Consider the following 25,262-nt stretch of genomic DNA (forward strand, 5'->3'; position numbering starts at 1 on the left):
TCTTACACATATAGGTTTTCTTTTTGACAGTTTATATCCTTCCCTTTATTAAACAAACAAATTAAATTCTAAAAATCTATTTGAAAGTTTTATCCAAAATAATAAAGGCATCCTTGTGGAAATTTTATCCCAAAATAAAAATCTTATGTGAAACTCATGACCCAAAAAAAATCTATGTGAAACTAAAGAACCTTACTTTTACATCCTTTTTTTCTCCCTAATCTCTTTGTTATAATTGGGATTCTTCACAATTCATATAAAAGGGATCAATACATATTCTGAGTAGTAAACTTTGTACAGATTTTATGAAAAGGGATCAAAGTCGTTTTCGAAAGTGTCTAGACCATTTTCTCCCTTCACATATGGAGTACTATATATAATACTACTCTACTCCTGTAGTCCTCTGCCACTTTCATTTTTATATTATTTATTTATTTAATTATTTATTTCAATTTTCTCTCTCATCCCAACTCTTTAAATCTCCTACCACCAGTCACAACTCTTGTTCCTCTAATCAAAAGTCGCCCCTCTCTTCTAACTGCTGTGCAGGGATCAAAACCAATTAACCAAAAGTTGAAGTTGAACCAAAGAAGAGAGAGAGAGAAGAGATAGCAAAATGGTGGGTTCTTCTTCATCCTGTTCTTTTCTTTATACCGAGCTGTATAGCTTTTTCTTTCTTTCTTCTACTTTTTGTTCCTTTCTCTCTCAATCATGACTTACTTTTTTTTTTTCCCTTCTTCTTATGTATAATTATACATATATATTCCTAAAATTCTTTCTGGGGTTTTGATATTGTAGGAGTTAGAAGAAAACCAGCAGGAAACAAGATGGGAAGACTATGTAGATTGGAGGAACAGGCCTGCTGTGAAGGGCCGCCATGGGGGCATGTTGGCAGCCTCCTTCGTTTTGGGTCAGTGAAATTTTAATCGCTTCTTAATTATATATATAGATATATGGTTATAATTAAGAAATTTATATCATATAATTATATTGTATTGATCTCAACTGTTTTGAATATATAATCTCAACAGTGACCATTTGGTATATATATATATATAATAATTTCATGCAGTGGTGGAGATCATGGAAAACTTGGCATATCTAGCAAATGCAAGCAATTTGGTGCTTTACTTAAGGGACTATATGCACTTATCTCCATCCAAATCGGCAAACAATGTCACAAATTTCATGGGAACAGCTTTCCTTCTCGCCCTCCTTGGAGGTTTCTTATCGGATGCCCTTTTCACCGCTTATCACATCTACCTGATAAGTGCAGTTGTTGAATTTCTCGTAAGTACCCTCTTCTTGTATATAGATATATAAATCAATTCTCCCTCCCTCTACTTCTCTTCTTCTTTATTCTTAGTTTTCTGATTTGATCTACTCTTTCTACACAGCCATAGATATTGCATATATAGACTGCTAATTTCCATAGACAGATCATCATAGTACTCAACAAATGTTTAGCTATGTATAACGGTTTAAAACCTAAATTTTTTGTTTCAATTTTTGTAAATTTTAGCTATAATTAATTGGATAAAAATGAATAGAAATGTATAAAATAAATGTTTTTTTTTAATTTTATTTCATTATTGATATCTTCAAAGACACGTGGCTTGGAACATGTACATGACCATGATTTGCAGTCTACTTACTTTCAGATAGTCTGCTGAAATCTGGGGTTGCAACTTGCAACTTGCAACAAATTATATAAATGATAAGTAAAGTACCATTCAATTCACCGAAATATAAGTAATTGTCACAGTTTTTTCCTTTTTGGTTTTATTTTAGAGTGTTTTGTACCCCTTTAAGTACTGCATTATTGCAATTGTTATTAGTATAATAATACTATTTTCTCTCACCCTTATCAAGACAATAAATAATGGCCTTGGTCCCTGAGGAAGCATACAAAATTTAAGACGTTAGGAAGCAATCCTAATTAACTTTTGTATGTAGTAAAGCTAACGGACTATATCACTTTATCTAGATTAAAGTTAAATCTAACCTGGCTCTCCTGTCGAGACAAAAACCCCCAATAAATTTTTATTGCGGTCTGTTTGTAGCCCATTGAATATTAATATTAATATATATTTTATATAAATATAATGTTTTTGTGTGTTTTTGTATTTATGTATAGTATGAGTTATGAAAATTCATACACCAGTCTTTACTAGAGTCACACCATTTTTATTTTGTTTTAATGGAGTCATTTTGGACACACAGTTTTTGGCTTTGTCTTTAAGTCAAGTACTCCCATGGCATGCTCATTAACATGTGTACGTTTAATCGAGAAAACGACAACATTTTGTAGTTAATACAAAAAATAATAGAGAAAGTGTGTGTGTCACACGGGTGAGAAAAGTCATAAAAAATAGGGCGATAAACAAAGAACCATTTCCCCACCTTTTTTTTCCTAAATTAAACAAGAAAAAAAAAAGAAAATAGAGAGAGAAAAAAAAAAACAAAGCAATAAATCATTCTCAAATCATGTTCCACACACTGAATTAGGTATATTGGCCATTCGGGTCCATCCACATTGACATTACTCATGCAACGTAGACAGTCTCAAGAGTAAGGGTGCCCTTAGGACCCCATAAATAATGTATATTTTGTTTCTATACATGTTTGGAGAAAGCGAAGCTTCCATAAATCAGTTTCAACTAGCTAGAGGGGTTGAAGAAAATACAAAACATGGTCATCTACATTTGTCTTTTTTCATCAACCTCTACAATCTTGTCTCTGCTTAAAATATGATAAGACCTCAAAAATTGGGCCAATGGTATTCCTCCACGATCCCACTCTGAATTCAATTCTCTTAAATGAACCAAAATTGGTGATGTGGTATACTTATTGTGACATATTGTCTACAGAATAGTCTGTAATGTGGTTTGTGATTAGTCTATTTAGTATTCATTTAGTCTCTCTTTTATCGAAAACTAAATCCAGCTTCCTTTTTTCCTTTTCCGTTTTTGTAGCATATTTGACTTTTGATGTTTATGTATTCTTTTTCTTCTGGAAGAATATTAACCTTATAAGGCAAAAGGTCCATTCATTTTATCATCACTGCTTTTTTTTTTCCAGTATGGTTCACTGTATAGCAGCATATTTAGGTTAATGAACCACGTGTGTGGTTATTATTGTGATAAACCAAATAAATCCTAAAAGGACTATGAAATTAGAAGCATATGCATGTTTATTTCTATTAGTAAATACCAGAAAACAAGGCGTACCTTTCTATATAGTGACAGTTCATAAGGACAAACGACACTATATGAAGTCCCAATCTAGTGCAAAATAGTCCTGGAACTTAAGTGGGTTCGGCACGTGTATTCAGGACCCACCATTTTTCTCTCTTTATCTCCCTCTCTCTCTTTTCTTTCTTTTTTTTTTCTGGGGGGTAGTGCCTTAACCTGATAAGCTTCACCTGTTACCTTTGCTAAATGCCATAATCATAATAGATTGGTCTTTTCTTATATTGTTACATCTGTAGCTATTTGTTGCTTTTATTTACTCACCCCAAAAAGGAAGAAATTATTATGTGATGCGTTCTCTCATTGACAATTCCTCCATTTTTGGATACAGACAAAGGTTACACAATATGTGGGTCCCTTTGAGACTTTCATTAGAAATCTAGCCCCTCCTAATCATATAATAATAGTACATAGTCATAGATACATATTAATATGCAATCTTGTACTTGTGTATCGCATTGAGGTGGAACTAAGACCATATGAGATCATCAATTAATGAATCACCACCACTACCACCACCACCAAGTTAGCTTTTCCTCCCTACCACTTTTTTTTTTTTTTCTGAAAAAAATAATAGAAAACGGAAATTGTGGAACTTAACACTTGCGCACTAACTCTAACAGCAATTAGGTGTATAGGTCATACTTGTTGGTATAACTTACTAACTAGGAATATTAATTATCCAAAATTTTCTCGACCCACTTTCAACATTATAGATATATAATAATATTGGCATAATTACTTACTCACAATGTAAACTTTGTGACAATAGGGTCTAATCATACTCACAGTACAAGCCCGTTCATCATCTCTTAAACCACCACCGTGCACAAAAACTGGTTTGGACATATGTGAAGAAGTTCATGGGGGCAAGGCTGCAATGCTATTTCTGGGCCTATATCTGGTTGCACTTGGTGTTGGGGGCATAAAAGGATCGCTACCGTCACATGGCGCCGAGCAATTCGACGAGAGCACCCCTCAAGGAAGAAAGCAGAGATCAACCTTCTTCAACTACTTTGTGTTTTGTCTCTCATGTGGTGCCCTGATAGCAGTGACATTAGTTGTGTGGATTGAGGACAACAAAGGGTGGGAATGGGGTTTTGGAATCTCAACTCTCAGCATATTGTTATCAATCCCAGTCTTCCTATCAGGATCAGCTCTTTACAGGAACAAAATCCCTTCTGGGAGTCCACTTACGACTATTGTCAAGGTGAAGCAAGAGAATATGTTCTATATAAATAATTACATCCCCTGTTTTCCTTCTGTTCTATTCATTCTCCTCCCTCCCCTGAATATAACATAGTCATAACACTGATCTTATATATCTATGAATGGAATAAGCAGGTTTTGGTTGCGGCTTTTGTAAATACTTGCATGAAGAAGAAGACGCCAAGCAATGCAATTGCAAACATGGGAACATCATCCTCTCCTCCCACCACAACCAACAAGGAAGTAGAAAAAGATACCAAACAAAAGGAGTCCACTGAAACAACCTCAAATAGCTTCAAATTCCTTAACAGTGCAGCTGAGGGTGATCCAATTCATGTGGCTTTACAATGCAGTGTGCAGCAAGTGGAAGATGTCAAAGTTGTGTTGAAAATCCTCCGAATCTTTGCTTGCACAATTATGCTCAATTGCTGCTTGGCTCAGCTATCCACATTTTCTGTCCAACAAGCTGCAACAATGAATACAAAGCTTGGTTCGTTGAAAGTTCCACCAGCTTCCCTCCCCATTTTCCCAGTCGTTTTTATCATGATCTTAGCTCCAATATACGACCATTTCATTGTCCCATTTGCAAGAAAAGTAACCAAATCCGAAATGGGCATAACTCACCTGCAGAGAATTGGAATTGGTTTACTTCTTTCCATCTTAGCAATGGGTGTGGCTGCACTTGTTGAGATTAAGAGAAAGAGAGTTGCAACCAGCTCAGGCCTACTTGACTCAACCGAGCCATTGCCCATAACTTTCTTTTGGATTGCATTGCAGTACTTGTTCCTTGGTTCAGCAGATCTTTTCACCTTGGCAGGGTTGTTAGAATTTTTCTTTACAGAAGCACCTCTAAGCATGAGATCTTTGGCGACATCTCTTTCCTGGGTTTCTTTGGCTATGGGATACTACCTAAGCACAGTGATTGTGTCCATAGTCAATAATGTCACAGGAATCTCCAAACACAAGCCATGGCTGTCTGGAAGTAACATAAATCATCATCACTTAGAACGCTTCTACTGGCTTATGTGTGTGCTCAGTGCACTGAATTTCTTGCACTACCTTTTCTGGGCCTGCAAGTATAAATACAGATCAAACAAATCGCGCCCTTGAAGAAAAAAAGGAAAGAAAGAAAAGTTAACAACAAAAAAAAAAGCAAAGAAATAACAACACAAAAGAAGTTACACATGCAGTGGCATTTGTCAAATTGACATGATAATTTTGATTGCACATCGAATACTCAATTGAGGCATGTTGAAACTGTCTCGGCTGTATACACTTGGGGTTGGGCCAAATTCAAATTTGGATGCAAGGAGATCAAACCAGGAATTGTATCTGCAATACCATATTTGATAACAACTCCCATTGTTATAGTAGCTAGTTGTTATTGGTTTATATTTTCAGAAAAATCAAGCTTCTTTTTTTGTCTAATCAATTAATTAGTTAAGCAATGTCAATTTTTCTTTTTTTTTTCTTTATTATTATTTAAAAATAAACACTCAACGTAAAGTACACATTTTTCAGGCTGTATCAGCTATCTAGCTTAAACATTTTTTAGCAAATACACTAAGTTTAATGTAACGCTCTAATGCTAAGGGACGCTACAGTGTTGTTTCAATTACAGTGCAAACTTTGCTAATCCAAGTATTTTCTTAAAAAACGTGTCAAATTAAAACTTTTATATTAAATACTAAACTTTATATAATATTAAAATATTTACAAGTGCCGGGATCCCGTTTTTAAACTTTTAAACTTGATATTCCAAAATACATATAAACCAGGTCGCACATCGACTACAGAATATAATCCCAGATGTCCCGAGACCGAACACTCCAGATCACGCTGCTTCGACATGTACAACTTCATCCGAGCTCAGGTTCACTCCTGTTCAGCTTTTGCCTTTCCTTTACCTACACATGGAAGCAGAACTGTGAATCCACATACTTAGTAAGAAAAACATATAACATATCATATAATTTCTGACATGTAACTAGGCGCCCATACACCTATTTACAAGGCTTAACAGATGAGTAAGAACGTTCCATACCAGGGTATAGCCACTATACCACATACACTACGTACCTCTCTGTACGAGTGTTGGTAGGGTTTGTTTCATACCCTGAGTACCTTTGAGTGATGTACCACACATACTCAGTACCTCTCCGTACTTATGCTGGTATCACGGTACTCTCAGACAACAATCACTATACCAATACACTCTATACCTTAACCGTATCAGTGTTGGTAGTGCAACTAACAAATCAAGCATGCATATACACGTAACATATACATACACTCAGATATTGATATCACACATTATATTCAGTTCTTACCTTCTTTCCGAATTCAAGTGTGCTGGTCGACCGATCTGAACGGAAAGTCTCGTGCTAGATGGATGCCCTACACACATTATGAAATCGGGTAAGTTACATGAACAAAACCCTAATCTCGAGAATCCCAAAACCATAACCCTAGGTTCCGTTATACTTTCTAGGGATTAATCTAACTCTGGAAATAGGGAAACACCCAACCATGGCACGGAAAGGACGAAAATTGCGAAAACGAAAGCCCTTACACGTACGTGTAAAACTGGTTACCCAGTTTGCACCAGTTCACCCAAGAAATTTCATTTCTTGCTCAATCCTCCACCAAATGCAACCAAACTTTCCAGAGTACCTAATTAGGGTATACACAACATATTCCAGCAAATAAACTGAAGAAAAACTCACTGAATCAAAACATGCCATTAGAGATCAAAGTTAAGGTTTCTATGCTCAAACTTGCACAAAACCTAAATCAAACATCAAAACCAGCTGCTAAGACCTAAAACCAACTCAAACTAAGCCTAGAATTCGAATTGCATCAACTCCTAACCCTAACAGCCCCCAATTCACAATTTCACAGCATAAAACTAAAGTAAAAGCTTAAAAACACACAACCAAAGGTTCTAGGTTTACCTTAGCTCCAAGAATACTTGAATCCTTAGCTTAATTTCTAAAAATTAAGGAGAAAAAGCTGGCCCTTCCCTTGGTTTGCTTCAGCCGAAAGAGAGAAAGAGAGAAAGTTCTCTTGAATTTTTGGTATTTCCTCTTTTGTCTTTTCTTAATTTCTTTTCTTCAAAATACTAAGATTAATCTAGTAATCTTGGCTGAAAATGGCAGCTAGGTGTCACCACCTAAAATAGCCACCCAAAATGAACTTCGGTTAAAACTTAAGTAATTCTAAAGCTAGGGGTAAAATGGTCAAATTTCATAATCCCGCTTAATCCCGATATTTTATTTTCTTTAAAATATTTCTCACTAAAAAATAAAACTTACCCATGTGATCAAACTAGCCATCCATCGCATTTTCCGTTGTCGCCGAGCAAAAATTACAAAAATAACATATTTCACATATAAGTCAAATAATACCCTTACAGTTTAATAAAATCACCGGAATTGAGAAATTATAACTATAATATTCATTCCTAAATATTGGGGTCCACAAATAAATAATTATAAAATTAACAGAAATTAGTGCTAATTGCCTTTACTAATCCAAATTACTAAAGCGGCCATTACAATTATCCCCCCGTTAAAAGGATTTCGTCCTCGAAATCTAACCTGAATAGCTCTGGATGTTGAGTCCTCATATCAGACTCCAACTCCCAGGTGGCTTCTTCCACCTTACTATTCCTCCAGAGCACCTTTACTAGAGCAATAGTCTTGTTTTGAAGAACTTTTTCTTTTCTATCAAGAATCTGTACAGGTTTCTCTTCATAGGATAAGTCTGATTGAAGTTCAAGGGCTTCATAACTCAAGATATGAGTCGGGTCTGACACGTATTTCCTCAACATAGAAATATGAAATACATCATGAACAGCCGACAAGGTTGGTGGTAAGGCTAGCTGATACGCTATCTACCCGACCCTCTCAAGTATCTGAAATGGCCCAATGAACTTGGGGCTCAACTTACCCTTCTTCCCAAAGCGCCTAATACCCTTCATTGGTGAAACTCGCAGGAAAACATGTTCCCCTGCCTGAAATGTGACATCTCTGCGCTTCGGATCAGCATAACTTTTCTGCCTGCTTTGAGAAGCAAGCATCCGAGCCTTGATCTTGTCAATAGCTTCATTGGTCCTCTGAACTAATTCTGGACCCAAGTACTTCCTTTCTCCAGTTTTGTCCCAACGAATAGCGGAACGACATTTCCTACCATATAACATCTCATAGGGAGTCATTGTTGGAAATTATTTTACCAGGATCTTAGATCTACTCACAAGTATGTTTATTAACACCCTAAATATGAACTTTCTAAAACGATAAAATAAACACATATAAAGTTTAAGAAACCTTACATTGGGTGCAACGGAATTAAATGACTCCTTCCGTTCAGATATCTAGCCCTTGATTCCTTTCTGTAGCAGAGCATTATCAATATCTAAACCTGGATCTCTTTCTCTGAATCTTTGATGCTGAAACCTCCTTCTTGCTGAAAGTCTTTCTCACGATCTTCCTCACTATGATTGAGGTATCACTTGCTGTGTGTGGGCACTACTCTTACACTAAGAATTTAGAAATCTCAATGAGGAAGAGAGAGAGAGTGGGTTCAGCCAAAGATAGGGAGAGAGAAGGCTCAGGTTTTTCTCTGAAGAAAAAATAGAAAATTTAAGTGTAATTTTCCTGAAGCCTTCACTATCTATTTATAGCATTCCACTAGGGTTAGGTTTGAATTATTTGGCATTAAAATAATAAAAATATCAGTTTAAATTTCCTACAAAAGTGGCTGGCCCAATACTAGTGGATTTGGGCCTCACTTTTTGCAATTTTGCAGTTTTACCTTTTCTGCATCTGATTTTCTCAAAAACGCCAATTTTCTAATTCAACCATTTAAATGTCAATTATAACTATTTAATAACTATAAATAATTATTAAATAATATTGTCATTTATCATATTTATTAATTGAACCATACAAAGTATCATAATTAACAAATATGCCCCTATAAACTCTTTCTTTACAATTTCGCCCTTACTTAGTGAAAAATTCACAAATAGACATAGTCTAATTTGAGAATTATAATTGATTAATCAAAACCAATTATATGAGTCTTACAAGCAATATTATCTCAACTAGTGCGGGGACCATGGGTCTATATAACCGAGCTTCCAATAAGTAGATCAAGAATTTATTACTAAAATTCACTAACTTATTAATTCTTCGTAGAATCCACGCATAGAACTTAGAATTGCACTCTCAGTTATATAGAATGCTCTATATGTTCCACCCTATAGACGCATCATAAGTTATCCATTGTTATAATCCTAATGTGATCAATGATCCTCTATATGAATGATCTACACTGTAAAGGGATTAGATTACCGTAACACCCTACAATGTATTTTATCCTTAAAACACTTGACCCCGTATAAATGATATTTCAGCTTATGTGAAATGAGTACTCCACCATTTATGTTCGTTTGGTCAAGCTCGAAGGAGATCATCCTTTGCTTACTATTCGCCAGATAGAAGCTATAGATTCCATGTTTATGCTAGCTCTCCCACTCAATTGCACTACCGTGTTCCCAAAATGTACGTATCACCCTGACCTAAAAGTAGGCTTAACTAACAAATCAAAGAACACGAATAGCCTTTCAAGATTGAGCCTAATCATAACAGGATTAAGAACATTTGATCTAGGATCAACTAGGCGATATTGACTTGAATAGATATTACGGTAAGTTTAATAAATCTAAGTCAAAGTTCAATATCGGTCCCTTCCGATGCATACTTCATGCATCCAACCTGAGCTTTACTTTAACCAATGCTCTGGAAAGAACATAGCATTTCTCCAAATGCAAGTAAACTCTGTTGTAGATTATCATATCAGTAAAACCCTATGTCTGATAAATCTAGGAAACTTTATTCACATAGTCATGTTTACTTTCCAATGTGTTGACGGCACAATAAACAGGATCAAGTATGTGAAAAGAGTTTCAGATGAATTTATACATTATGTACATATAATCATGAAATAAATCATGTGAACCATGCAACATTAAATGTTATTTCTGATCTATATTAATAAGTAAATCTGATTATATTGAAAAGAGTTTTATTTAGGGCATAAAACCCAACAAACTCCCACTTGCACTAATATAAAACAAAAAAGTGCGTTTCAAATAATCTCAACACCTCGATATACAAATCAAGTGTAGTAGTAGTAAACTCCTCGTAATAGGATCTGAAAGGTTGAATTAAACACAACCTTTTCTCCACCATTACTCTTCCTTTAATCACAAAATCATTGATAATGTGAAATTTCTCTCTATATGTCTACTCTCTTGGGATACTGGATTCTATATCTTTGGCAACTACTTTTGGTTAATCAGGAAATTAACACTAGTAGTTTAAGGCAATTTGGAATGATGCCAAAAATGTATAGAACTTTCCTTAGACTGAATAAGTACCTTTCCTGCAACTTTAACATTCAGTCCCTTCCTGATAGACCTAGAGACTTCAGATAGGTTTTTACACTTCTCCAAAATCACTATTCCACCCCCAGAGTAATCACCATCTTATCAGAAAGATTTACTAGCACAAAGGCAAATTTCGAAAACTGATGTGGTGTAGTCTAAGAGTTTTAAACACACCCTTATAGACTAACATATAGTTCCTCTTCTTAATCTTAGGATTTACTTGATTGTCTTCCAATGTTCTTCTCCTGGATTAATCTGATACCTACTCAATACTCCAATTCAACAGCAGGTGTCTGGTCTAAGGCATACAAAAGCATATCTATGACCTCTCACTGTTGATTTAAGAAATTCTTTCATGGCTTTATCTTTTTTGAAATAGTTGAAACTTTCCCTTAGATAAATAAAATCTATGTTTAAGAAGTTGTGAAGCTTCTATAAATTGCCATTAGAAAGAAAATGCTTCAACATTTTACTAAAGTAAGTTGCTTGGATTAGAGTAAGTAATTACCAGGTATACCACAAGCCATAGGTTTAGATAAACTCAAACCTATAATACTAGGAACAGGAAGTTTTGTTAAGTCCATTGAATAGACATACACGAAATTTCCTTTTATGTCCTTGTAATAGAAAAATTTAGGTTATTCCATGTGAATGGATTAAACCATAGTTCTATTGGCTTCTCTTCTTAGTTTCTTATCTTGACAATCCATTACTTGTTTAAACTTACAATGGATTTTAATCACTAGTGTCTCCCAAGTCATAAGAAAGTGAGTTCCTAGAAACTCTCCCACTACGACAAGGTACCGTAAATTATGTCTAAGAAAATGGTATTAACCTCTTCGGTTGTGACAAGACAACAGAGGCAGTGGGATTATCATATGTTAAATAAGATGATAGAACACTTTTGGAATCAAGAATTAAATATCTCCTTTATTCGCTACTTGTTTTCAGACCTAGTCATTATCTTAGAAAAGTAGTATTTGTTTGAACAAACACTTTCTTATCTATTGACAATGGGATGGTCCACCCCTTATCACTTAGAATAGCTAACAAACCATGGTTAACAGTTCTAGCTTCTCTTAAGATTTTGATTAGGTCATCCATGAATCTAGTAATGATTTACATTAAGTATACAACCATTACATCATTCTGAAATTGTATTACCATAGAAGGAATTAGGCAACGACTAGTAACTAATCATCAACATGCAACTTGAAATTTCTGGGGAGGTAAGTTTGGATATAATTCAAAAATCAATTTAATGATCTTTGAACTGCATATCTACTAACTATTTCTCCACCCCTATCAGTTCGCAAGATCTTTAATCACTTACCTTAATGGTTTTAACCATTGCTAGAAATTAATGAAATTTTTCAAACATTTCAAATTTCTTGCTAAAAGGTATAATCTAGAGTGATCGTTTTAAGAATACAACGAAAATCTCATGTCCACCCCTAAATGTACATCCATCTGCGAATGAGATGAACTACTTTCAGTGGATATAGGCATATTAACTCTTTGCAGAGATTGATCTTGTCAAATCCACTATGAACAAGATACAAATGCCATAGATTAAAAAAAAATGTGGTAGTGTCTTTTGATGACATAGGTTTATAAAAGAATTCTTAGAATAGTGCAAGTGGATCCTGGTCACAGAATACCTAACTCATATTCCATACAGTTTGAATCCATTAATAAAAGATGGATATTAAACACTAGAGAAAGTGTAACTGTATTGTATCTGGAATTAGAAATATAAGAAAATTTCTGTTTGGATTCTAAAATTAAAGTCAAAGACTTAAATTCAACCAAATATAATGAGTAATTCTTTCTTGGACCACCACTACTAATACAAAATCTAAGTCAGATTTGCCCATACAAGTAGGAGATTTCTAAGATTGAGGATTTATATCAATTGGGAATAGAATTTCGGGATTATAATCATATGCGTCATATAAAATGACATGAAATGATTTATAGACCATTCATCCAATGATATATTTTTAAAGCTAATTCGAAATGAATAAGCTAAGAGGAATTAGGATAATTTCGTTTAAAATAAGAATCCAACGATGCTTCGATTAGCGAAAGTCAAAGTAATCTTATTTATACAATCTTCTTGTTTCATATCGTAAAAATACTAGTCTAAGGTGTCATCAATTGATGAACAGCTAGATGTCGCATATACAATATTTATCTTTCGAGATCTAACACTATTATGTATGTCTAATGGTGAAAATCCACTAGGGATTTATCTCATTAGATAAACAAGCCAAGTTAGACCAACAATGAAGATTCGAAATTAAACTACAACTTAATAACAGAAAATAACATGGTTCAATATAAATTCATATACAATTCAGAAATTATAAGCATATAGCAAGTATGAATGACAAGTGAAAATACTAAAACATACAATCCTAAATAATTTCCAAGGTTTTCAACAAACTGATATCAGTGTCCCGTTTAGGCGAGAGTCAAAGCTACCATTCATTGAATAGAGTTGTCAGCTCGTCTAAAATGTTAAACATTCTAGCAACCTTTTATTCGATCAAGATTGGAATTCAGCGTTGTCCCGTTTAGGCGAGAGTCAAGGCAATTCTATCTTATGAGCTTCCACCATTGTTTCATAATTTGCAAGTCAAGTATGGTCGCCACCATTAGGGTGATCCATACCATACAAAACACTTACAAACTACTTATCATGCGAGGTTTAACGGTGCGAAATTGCTAATGAACGTTCCTCCATTAGGGAGGATTACTCACTAAAACAAACGCGGTGTAAAACCCACAATGGAGATCGAATGTCTTAATAATAAAGCTCATTATTTAAAGAGAGTTGTATTTTCTTTGATTCTCTTTATTTATTCTATTTATTTTAAATATATATTTATTTAAATAAAATTTCCAATTTAGAATGAAAAATTCTAAATATAAATTTTAATTTAATATTTATAAATTTTACTTAGATGGTTATGAAAATAACATGAATTATTTCCATCTTAGTAATAATTTCCAATAAATATTTAGAAAAATAATCAATTTAAGTTGTTACAAAATTAATTTAAATTAATTTACAACTCAAATTTAATTTTCTATAAATATATATTGCATTTCGAAAAATTAAAGTATTCAAGGATACAATTTTCAAAAATGCAAGTTAAATTAAAAAATCAATAATGGAAAAATTATTCTAATTTAATGTTGGCCCAAAATTAATTAATAAAATTAATTTACAACAAAAAATATAATTTTCCTATTTAATTAAATATATAAGAAAAATTTCAAATATTTAAGTATGATGATGAAAATCAACTTAAATATTAATTTTCTATTTAATTAAATACACTAGAAAAATACTTCAAGCAAAAATATCATCTATCTAGATTTTCCTTTGACTAATTAATTCAATTTCTAATAATATATTTTAATTCATTTATTTTTAAATTAATCAATAAATGAAAAAATCATTGATTTAAGTTGGTCCAAAATTAAAATAAATAATTTACAACTTTAATCTATTTTTCAAATAAAATTCGAAATTCCAGCATTTAAGAGATGCAATTTCGAAATTTGATTAATAAAATAAAGAAAAAATATATTTTGAAAATTACAAAAAATAAATTTCAACTAAAAATAATTTTCTATTTAATTAAGTGTCATGAAAAAGAAATATTTAAGTATGATGATGAGAATCAACTTAGATATTTAATTTTCAAGTTAATTAAATTCAAAAAATAAATAATTAAGTGTAGAGAAGGCTTAATTATTATCTCTAGTTTAATACTAGGAAAAATATACTTAAAATAAATTGTACCAAAATTAATTATATAAATAATTAATTTCACAATGTATAATATTTTCCTATTTAATATTAGAAATAATAAGTAGTCTAGAAATAACTATCTAGAAAATATCTTATTTGACTAAGTATCTTTTCCACAAAATTTGAAAAAATATCTAATTTAGGTTGTATTAGAAAAAATCTAGAACCTAAATATTTTTCAAATTTAAATTTAATTAAATATCAAAAATTAAGTTGTAACCACTTAATTTGAAAATATTCCATTTTAAGTTAATATTCGAAAAGATATTAACTTAAAAAATATCTAAAATATTCCATTTTAAGTTAATATTCGAAAAGATATTAACTTAAAAAATATCTAAAGAATCTTAATAACCAATGTCTAAAATTCCTCAACTTAATTTTGAAATTTTAAATCCAAAAGATATACAGATTTAAGTTGGTTAGTTGAAGATAACTAAATATCAACTTAAATAGGAATATTTAATAAAAAATTTAAATTAAGCTCCAGAAAGAATCTAGATGGTTATAATTCTATATTTAATTAAATACAAGAAAATACATATAGTTTAGCTTAGAATAAAAAATTCTTTAAACTATAATTTTCTTAAATTAATTTCAAAATAAATGAAATTAATTATGTTGCTAATCAATTTTATTAGGTTAAACTAGTTTAATTAACCTAGTACAGTTATTCAAATCAGGCAAATGGGCCTTCACAATTGGGGTGGTTCATGTGAGGGGGTGCTGTGTTCAGTATGTCGTACCCACTTCTATGGCTCCCAACTCTCACACAAGGCCCAAAAGAGAGGAATTTAACCTTAAAATGAACAACTGTTATTAATTGAATAGGCCCAAAAACTAAATAGGCCTAAATAAATTCTATCAAGAACTATGATAATTTATTTTAGCAACATTAACCTATATGCATCTATAATAAAATTAAACACATAGGCTCACACAGGCACACTTTGGATGGGTCCTATCATGTTGCTAGGTCATACACAGATGAAAGAAGATTGTGAAAATTACCTGTTACAAATTATTTACTTGACCAAGGGAGCCATCAGATCAATAGATCTGGCAAAAAGTAACCATGGCTAATTGCAATCAAGTAATAATAGGTTTTGAAAACTTACAAACAAGCTAAAACACATACTCCTGCAACAAGGTTAGCTGGATAGTTGGATGTAGGATTTATTTAATTTTAAATTAAATAATTAATTTCGAAATTAAATAATTAATTTAAAAAAAAAATCAAAAATTTAAAAAAAAAATTGAAATAAAAAAAAAATCGAAATTAAATTAAAATTTAAATTTAAAATTAAACCTACAATTTTGAAAAATTAGGTTTCAACCAACCTAAATATCATTCCAAAATTTGCTAACTACTTTTAAAATTTAAATGTTATTTTATAAATAAAAATTAGAAAAGATAAGTTAAATATCTTTTTCAGATTTTAAATTTAATTTAAATAAATAAAATAACAAAATTTAAAAGTTAGCAAAATATCTTACATCTATTTAAAATTACATGATTGTAATTATCTTATTTTAAATTTAAATAAGGTCAAAATATCTAAAAAAGATTTAATTTAAAAATATATATAAAATCTGACCTTAAATTTAAAAATAAGATAAGTTATAATCAAATTTAAAAATAAGATAGATTATTAAGCAAATAAGATAATACTAACTATTTTAAATTCAAATTACACTAATATCTTGAATTAAATTAAAAAAATATTAAATTAATTCATAATGATAATTAGAATTGAATTAGGAATAGTAATAGTATAAATATAGAACTACACAAAAAATCGGAAGTTAATTCCATGAAAAAGAATGAAAAATCGAAGATTGTGAGTTGTACGGACAGTTTTCGCGATCGCAGGAAAATTTCAGCACAGCCCCGATTTTTCCGAATCTTCAAAAAATCATAACTAATTCAAATTAAATCGAAATTGAGTTCTGTAAAAAAGTAACTTGCTTAATTTTTTCCATACTATCCAATAAAAATAATTCCAGAAACAGAATCACAATTATTTTTCACGAAAATTTACAAACATCAATCAATCATCAAATAACACTCAATACAACATGATACCATCCAAAAAACATACAAACAATCGTTTTAAAGTCCAAATTTCTTGCAAGTAAATCAATTACCATGGCTCTGACGCCAGTTGTTAGAAATTATTTTACCAGGATCTTAGATCTACTCACAAGTATGTTTATTAACACCCTAAATATGAACTTTCTAAAACGATAAAATAAACACATATAAAGTTTAAGAAACCTTACATTGGGTGCAGCGGAATTAAATGACTCCTTCCGTTCAGATATCTAGCCCTTGATTCCTTTCTGTAGCAGAGCATTATCAATATCTGAACCTGGATCTCTTTCTCTGAATCTTTGATGCTGAAACCTCCTTCTTGCTGAAAGTCTTTCTCACGATCTTCCTCACTATGATTGAGGTATCACTTGCTGTGTGTGGGCACTACTCTTACACTAAGAATTTAGAAATCTCAATGAGGAAGAGAGAGAGAGTGGGTTCAGCCAAAGATAGGGAGAGAGAAGGCTCAGGTTTTTCTCTGAAGAAAAAATAGAAAATTTAAGTGTAATTTTCCTGAAGCCTTCACTATCTATTTATTGCATTCCACTAGGGTTAGGTTTGAATTATTTGGCATTAAAATAATGAAAATATCAGTTTAAATTTCCTACAAAAGTGGCTGGCCCTATACTAGTGGATTTGGGCCTCACTTTTTGCAATTTTGCAGTTTTACCTTTTCTGCATCTGATTTTCTCAAAAATGCCAATTTTCTAATTCAACCATTTAAATGCCAATTCTAACTATTTAATAACTATAAATAATTATTAAATAATATTGTCATTTATCATATTTATTAATTGAACCATACAAAGTATCATAATTAACAAATATGCCCCTATAAACTCTTTCTTTACAATTTCACCCTTACTTAGTGAAAAATTCACAAATAGACATAGTCTAATTTGAGAATTATAATTGATTAATCAAAACCAATTATATGAGTCTTACAAGCAATATTATCTCAACTAGTGCGGGGACCATGGGTCTATATAACCGAGCTTCCAATAAGTAGATCAAGAATTTATTACTAAAATTCACTAAATTATTAATTCTTCGTTGAATCCATGCATAGAACTTAGAATTGCACTCTCAGTTTTATAGAATGCTCTATATGTTCCACCATATAGACGCATCATAAGTTATCCATTGTTATAATCCTAATGTGATCAATGATCCTCTATATGAATAATCTACACTGTAAAGGGATTAGATTACCGTAACACCCTACAATGTATTTTATCCTTAAAACACTTGACGCCGTATAAATGATATTTCAGCTTATGTGAAATGAGTACTCCACCAATTATGTTCGTTTGGTCAAGCTCGAAGGAGATCATCCTTTGCTTACTATTCGCCAGATAGAAGCTATAGATTCCATGTTTATGCTAGCGCTCCCACTCAATTGCACTACCGTGTTCCCAAAATGTACGTATCACCCTGACCTAAAAGTAGGCTTAACTAACAAATCAAGGAACATGAATAGCCTTTCAAGATTGAGCCTAATCATAACAGGATTAAGAACATTTGATCTAGGATCAACTAGGCGATATTGACTTGAATAGATATTACGGTAAGTTTAATAAATCTAAGTCAAAGTTCAATATCGGTCCCTTCCGATGCATACTCCATGCATCCAACCTGAGCTTTACTTTAACCAATGCTCTGGAAAGAACATAGCATGTCTCCAAATGCAAGTAAACTCTGTTGTAGATTATCATATCAGTAAAACCCTATGTCTGATAAATCTAGGAAACTTTATTCACATAGTCATGTTTACTTTCCAATGTGTTGACGGCACAATAAACAGGATCAAGTATGTGAAAAGAGTTTTAGATGAATTTATACATTATGTACATATAATCATGAAATAAATCATGTGAACCATGCAACATTAAATGTTATTTCTGATCTATATTAATAAGTAAATCTGATTATATTGAAAAGAGTTTTATTTAGGGCATAAAACCCAACAGTCATCCCTATTGTACTCTGGTAGCTATTATTGTAGGAGAACTCAATCAACGTCAAGTACTTACTCCATGAACCCTCAAAGTCCATGACACAAGCTCCCAGTAAATCTTCCAATATCTGAATCGTTCTTTCTAACTGACCAACAGTCTGAGGGTGAAAGGTTGTGCTAAACTTCAACTTGGTACCCATAGCCTTCTGAAGACTCACCTAAAACTTCGATGTAAACTTTGGATCCCTGTCTGAAACAATAGATTTTTGGCTCCATGGAGACAAACTATCTCCTTTACATACAGTTTAGCGTACTGATCTACTGAATATGTAACTTTCATTGGCAGAAAGTGAGCTGATTTTGTGAATCTGTCCACTATGACCCATACCGAATCATACATTCCTTTGGTTTTAGGCAATCCAGTTACAAAGTCCATTGCAATGTCCTCCCACTTCCACTCAGGAAGGACGAAAGGTTGCAACAACCCTAACGACCTTTGATGTTCAGCCTTGATTTGCTGTCAAGTTAAGCATTTGGACACGTAGTCCACCACATCTCTTTTCATCCCATACCACCAGAAGTAGGGTTTTAGATCCTGATACATTTTGGTGGTTCCCGAATGTAGTGAATAAGGTGTGGTGTGAGCTTTATCAAGTATCTCTTTCTTAAGCTCATTAACACCAGGAACACAAACTCGAGTCTTGTATAACAACATTCCACTATTTGAGACTGAAAAGTCTCTAGGCCGACCAGCCACTACTTCATCTCGAACCTTAACTAGCTCGGGATCTTTTAATTGTGCCTTTCTAATTCTCTCTAACAGATCATATTGAAGTGTCGAGTTGTGCAACCTTCCAACTAAAAACTCAATCCCTGCACGAACCATATCAGAGGCTAGTTGAGGGGCTATCAAAACCGTAGTACAAACCTGCCCGGGACCTTTTCTACTCAAAGCATCAGCCACAACATTGGCTTTCCTGGGGTGATACAGAATCTCACAGTCGTAGTCTGTAACTAATTCCAGCCACCTCCTCTGCCTCATGTTCAAATCTTTCTGGGTGAAAAAGTACTTGAGACTCTTATGATCAGTATAAATCTCGCATTTCTCACCATAAAGATAATGCCGCCATATCTTTAGGGCAAAAACCATAGCAGCAAGCTCTAGGTCATGAGTTGGGTAGCGCTGCTCATTTCAAATGACGAGAGGCATAAGCTATAACGCTGTCAGCTTGCATCAGAACACATCCCAGACCCTATCTGGATGCATCACAATAAACAACGAATTTCTCTTGATCTGATGGCAATGCTAACACCGGAGCTGTTATCAAACGTTGCTTCAACTCCTGAAAGCTTGCTTCACATTTGTCTGACCACACAAATCTCTGATTTTTCTTAGTCAATTCGGTCAGGGGTATAGAGATTTTAGAGAATCCCTCGACAAAACGTCAATAATACCCTGCTAAACCGAGGAAACTTCGAACCTCCGTCACAGATTTTGGTCTCGACCAATTCTTCACTGACTCAATCTTACTTGGATCAACCATAATTCCATTCTTTCCAACAATATGTCCCAGAAAAGATACCTTAAACAACCAGAATTCATACTTTTTAAACTTTGCATACAAATTTTGATCCCTAAGTCGCTGCAATACCATTCGAAGATGATGCTCGTGCTCCTCTTCTGACTGAGAGTATACAAGGATGTCATCGATAAACACTATAACGCAGTTATCAAGGAAATCCTTGAATACCCTATTCATGAGATCCATAAAGGCCGCAGGAGCATTAGTCAATCCGAATGACATTACCAGAAACTCATAGTGCCCATATCTAGTTCGAAAAGCAGTTTTTGGTATGTCTTCTTCCCGGATTCTGAGTTGATGATAACCAGATCGTAGATCAATCTTCGAAAACACTGTCTTTCCCTAAAGCTGATCGAATAAATCATCAATTCTAGGTAACAGGTACTTATTCTTAATTGTCAACTTGTTTAGCTCCCGATAATCAATACACATTCTGAGGGAACCATCTTTCTTTTTCACAAACAGAACCGGAGCTCCCCAGAGCGATACAGTGGGTCGAATAAACCCAATATCAAGCATCCCCTGAAGCTGTAACTTAAGCTCCTTGAGTTCTGCTGGAGCCATTCAAGAAGACTCAAGACACAGGCAGTGCTAGTTATCTAGGGTGAATGTCGGCAGGACTCAGGTACTAAGATAACACCATGACAATGTTGGCCTAAGGTGCTAAAGCAACATAGAAATGTCAAGGGGCAAAGAGTCAGAATGACTGGGGCATTAGTTCAACACCTTTATCAAATTGACATTTGTAATGGAGGGACCATATGTAAATATGCGGTTAGCTTGCGAGCTATACCTTGAGAGGTATTCTTCTAAGAGAGAAGTTCTTGCCAAGTTGAAGTAGGGGAGCCTACTTATTCATATGTTTGAAGAATCAGGGTACTTTTTTCAGTTTTTGTGTGTGAATACAGAGGGAAACATTACAGCAGATGTGTTGTTTAGTGTAAAAACTGGCATGATTGTTGTAAGTTATAGATAGGTATTATGCATGGGTGTAGGCTGAGATCAAGACTAAGCTAGTTTGTGGCATGTTATGTGTGTCCTTTGTGTTAATGGAAACATTGGTGTTGTGTGGGACACTGTAAGTTGTATGGTTCGAAGAACATATGCTGATGGGAGATAGCGGATTGAGATGACTTCAAATCCTAAGAGTAAGACATTGTGTTATCAAGTTTGTAAGAATTTAGCTAGTCATCAGTGGATGCAGGGTTGATTTTAGGAGATGGACTTGTGACACAGTGTCGGAGAGCCGACACGAGCAGAAGCTAAAGGGAAAATTTGTGGTTTTGGGTGATTGATAGATCATTGACCACATTAAAGAAGGTCAGATGAGCACTTATGTATTGGGTCAGATGGGCCTTTTGCATGAATTCGTGGGTGTGCGGTAGCACTAGAGGGCCAATATTGAGTACTTTGCAAAGAGATTATGTGCAGGAGTACACTTGGTGCTGCATTGGCACCCAGGAGGGACACAACAAATTTTATCATGCGATAAGAGGATGGTACACCATGGAGTTGGCATGTGAATTTTTCGGAGGGACTTGGCTCCAGTGGAAGTGTGTTCTATTGGTGCCCTTAGGTATGGTTGGTTTGCAAATAGCAAAAGTGGCACAGGTTCTTTGATCAAGTCCAAGAGTGGGCAAGTGAGATCGTCACCAACAGGGTGGTTCTACGGAGATAGAGGGACAAGTGAAGACTTAGGATTCAGATGAAGCTTGGAGTAAGCTTAGGAGTCAAGATCAGGAAGATTTGCCTGCAGTCTGTCGATGTGGGCATCGATATGTTGAAGTGGGGGAGAATGGATGGCACGTTACAAGCTAGGTGTTGCCCACAAGTTGGCCAAGTGGTGGTCTAATGGTGACGCATGCTGGTGTGCATGTTGGTGGCATGTCAGTGCTTGGTTTGTACGATAGTGACATTTTCATAATATCTTCAATATTGTTCGAATTGGGACGAGACCTTGTGTTCACCATTTATTTGGGTCTATAAATACAGTAGCACAATCAAATTTGAGAAACTCTATGATTTGGTATATGGTGATGACCATATATTTATAGAGAAACAATCATATACGTTTCTGGTAGAATGCTAAAATCTTAGAATGCTCTTAAAGGGGGGAGTACCTGGTGTCAGCTCTCCACCGCCCCCTGGCAACTTGGTGCTAAGTGAACTACTACTGATCAGTGGGACTACTAGGGCAGACATATGAGGACCACGAGGGGACTCATATGTCACCATGAGTTGGAGTACTCATGGACACTATTGGGTCGGCCTGGTAGTGCATCTAAGAATGCTGCCAGAGGTTAGCAAGTATGTTTTCATTAGTTTGCCAGTATGTCGCTTGCACGGGAGGTTGCCTAAACCTCCAAGAGATGTTGTGGTGTGCCTTGGCCACGAGTCTCATTACGAGATAACACGAGTAGTCATTCATGGGCAAAGTTTACATCGTGCATAAAATGGATTCACCATGCTAGAAAGAGACAGAGGTCTAACGTATGCTACTAGTTTGGTGGCTTATCTCGAGGGCCTGCCAACATGCGTGGAGGCATGGTGCTTTGAGGATTGGACCATGGACGTATGAGATTCCTTAGGCGATGAAGAGGACTGTTTAGACTCGAATGGGGCATGATTAGACGCGTTGGCACGTCAGCTTGGTGTTGGCATCTTGCCACACATGCAACCTTGGTCATGAGTGACTAGGTGAGCGACAGTGTTGGGATTTGGCTTATCCTAGTGGAAATTTATGGACAGTACGAGTATCTTAGCTAGAGAGCCTCGATGCATGAATGCACTCATGCATGCTTGCGAGCATGACTCGACGGGAGTTGTTCGAGAGACAGAAGTGTGCACAAGGCACATAGTCGCGCAAAAAATGAGGTTGTTGTTACTCAGATAGTTAGAGGCTTAGAGAAGTCAAGGTGTCGCACAGGTGTTCCGCTGCCTAAAAAGGTGAGCCCGTGACACAGGGCTAGGATCCCCTCCTAGGTTGACCGCTATGACTCGGGTCTACTCAACTCCGTGATGTCATCCTTTATGCCACGCGTCAAACATTGATGTCCACGTCACCAAAGAAAATTTTTGAATTAACAATAATATATCATTTAGTTAAGTTAATTTTTAATTTCTATTTTATTATATATAATACTTATAGCATGATATATATATATTCATGGTAGTATCTATAATTTTACTAGTATTTTATATACTTTTTTAGTATTAATATACTAATTTTATTTTTATTAAATTTTTTTTATAGTATATAATTTTATTACTACAATATAATATATTAATTTTATTTGTTAGGATATATCAAATTCAACACCAAATTTATATAGGTGTCGTTTAGTAACACTTTTGTTTTTTAATTTTTTAATCAAAAAATGAAAGTAAAATTTTCATTTATAAAAATTTTGTTTTTGAAAAACAAAAATACGTTCTGTAACCACTTTTATTTTTCAATTTTAAAAACAGAAAACAAAAGTGTGTTCTGTAAAGTTTATTTTCATTTTTATTTTTCGATTTTATTTACGTCGGGTCTAGGTCCGGGGTCGAATTCGTGTTAAGGTCAGAGGACGGGTTCAGCGCTAGGGTCGTGGGAGGATTTGAGTCCGAGTGTAATCGAAGTCCAAAAAGAAAAAAAAAAACTCTTAAAAAAATATTGAAAGTGATATTTTTTTGTTTTTAAAACTTTGATTCTTAATTAAAAAATTGAAAAGTAAAAACAGTTTTATAGAACATGGTTTTGAAAAATATTTTTATTTTTTTAATTTGAAAAACAAAAAATTAAATAAAAAAATATCACCAAACGCCACCATAATATTATTTTATTAATTATATAATTTTCTTTAAAAAAAATGGACATAAAGTAAAGATAATTTTATAATTAATTTTCTTAATTAATCTATCTATTTAAGATTATTTTCAACAATAGCCTAATTTTTATTTGCTAAAAAGTAATTTCAGTGGTGGGGAGCATTTTGTAACCCTCACCGTGGAATTGTCATGTATATGTAAAATTTTGAAATGCAATTGTTAGTGTTTTCCTTTTCTAAATATAGATTATAGAATAGAAGGGGGGCATTCAATAAATTTGGTGGAGCTAATAATATAAGCCAAGCTAAGCTAAGAGATGGGAGTGAAGTGTGATTAGTAAATAGTAATAGATAGGTAGGGTTTACTAAAGAAGGAATAAGGCAAAGGGGGGTGGGGTAAAGGGGTTCTTTGGGGGTTATGACTCATCATCATCTCTCTCTGTCACTCCCCAAATTCTGAGCTTCTATCGGATTGTGATTGATTGGACATGTTGCTTTTGTTTTCTTTCTCCTCTCCTCGTTGTCATCTACAGCTACTCTTTCTTTCTCCTTCTGTTGTGTTACCATATTACCCTTCTATGTATCAACTCTCTATACTTTCCTACTCACTCCTTTGTTTTATAGACTTTTGAAACTCTTATCACATAATCTTCATTTTGTAATTTTCTTGTTTTCATCTCTTAACATGTAATTTGTAATTTATTCAAACAAAACCTTTTATTTGTAATGATTGTCGTTTTTCTATTATGATTGAATTTATTGTCACCGTGTAAATTATGTCAAATTATACGAAATTTTCTAGGAAACTTTGCCTCTCTATTTTTTCTTTTAGGTGAAAAACAAAATCCTCTTCAAATTTCTGAAAGCACGATCACTTTGTCTCCCAACTTGTTTTTAAAGTAATTTGGGTACAACTACATCCATTTTTCTTTTATTTTAATTGTGACAAAAAAATCCAAATTAAGTGTCATTTTCATTGAACTATTGAAGCAAGGGTAATGTGGTAATTTGGGGAACTCTATAGATGATAACCAAGGTCTCTGTCTCTTCAACAAGCTCATCCGCTTTATAACCCAAT

The 25,262-nt window shown here is 33.8% G+C and overlaps 1 protein-coding gene across 1 annotated transcript; it reads left to right on the plus strand.

The window, feature by feature from the left end:
- The first annotated feature begins 276 nt into the window (after positions 1-276).
- On the plus strand, positions 277-5,985 carry LOC115700941 (protein NRT1/ PTR FAMILY 4.6). Its single transcript, XM_030628620.2, has 5 exons — positions 277-619; positions 799-910; positions 1,073-1,290; positions 4,024-4,461; positions 4,596-5,985. Exons 1-5 carry the CDS (start codon positions 617-619, stop codon positions 5,568-5,570), a joined length of 1,746 nt encoding a protein of 581 aa, XP_030484480.2. The 5' UTR covers positions 277-616; the 3' UTR covers positions 5,571-5,985.
- Positions 5,986-25,262: the final 19,277 nt, after the last annotated feature.

Source organism: Cannabis sativa, chromosome 8 (assembly GCF_029168945.1).
Source record: "Cannabis sativa cultivar Pink pepper isolate KNU-18-1 chromosome 8, ASM2916894v1, whole genome shotgun sequence".
Classification (NCBI taxonomy): Eukaryota; Viridiplantae; Streptophyta; class Magnoliopsida; order Rosales; family Cannabaceae; genus Cannabis; species Cannabis sativa.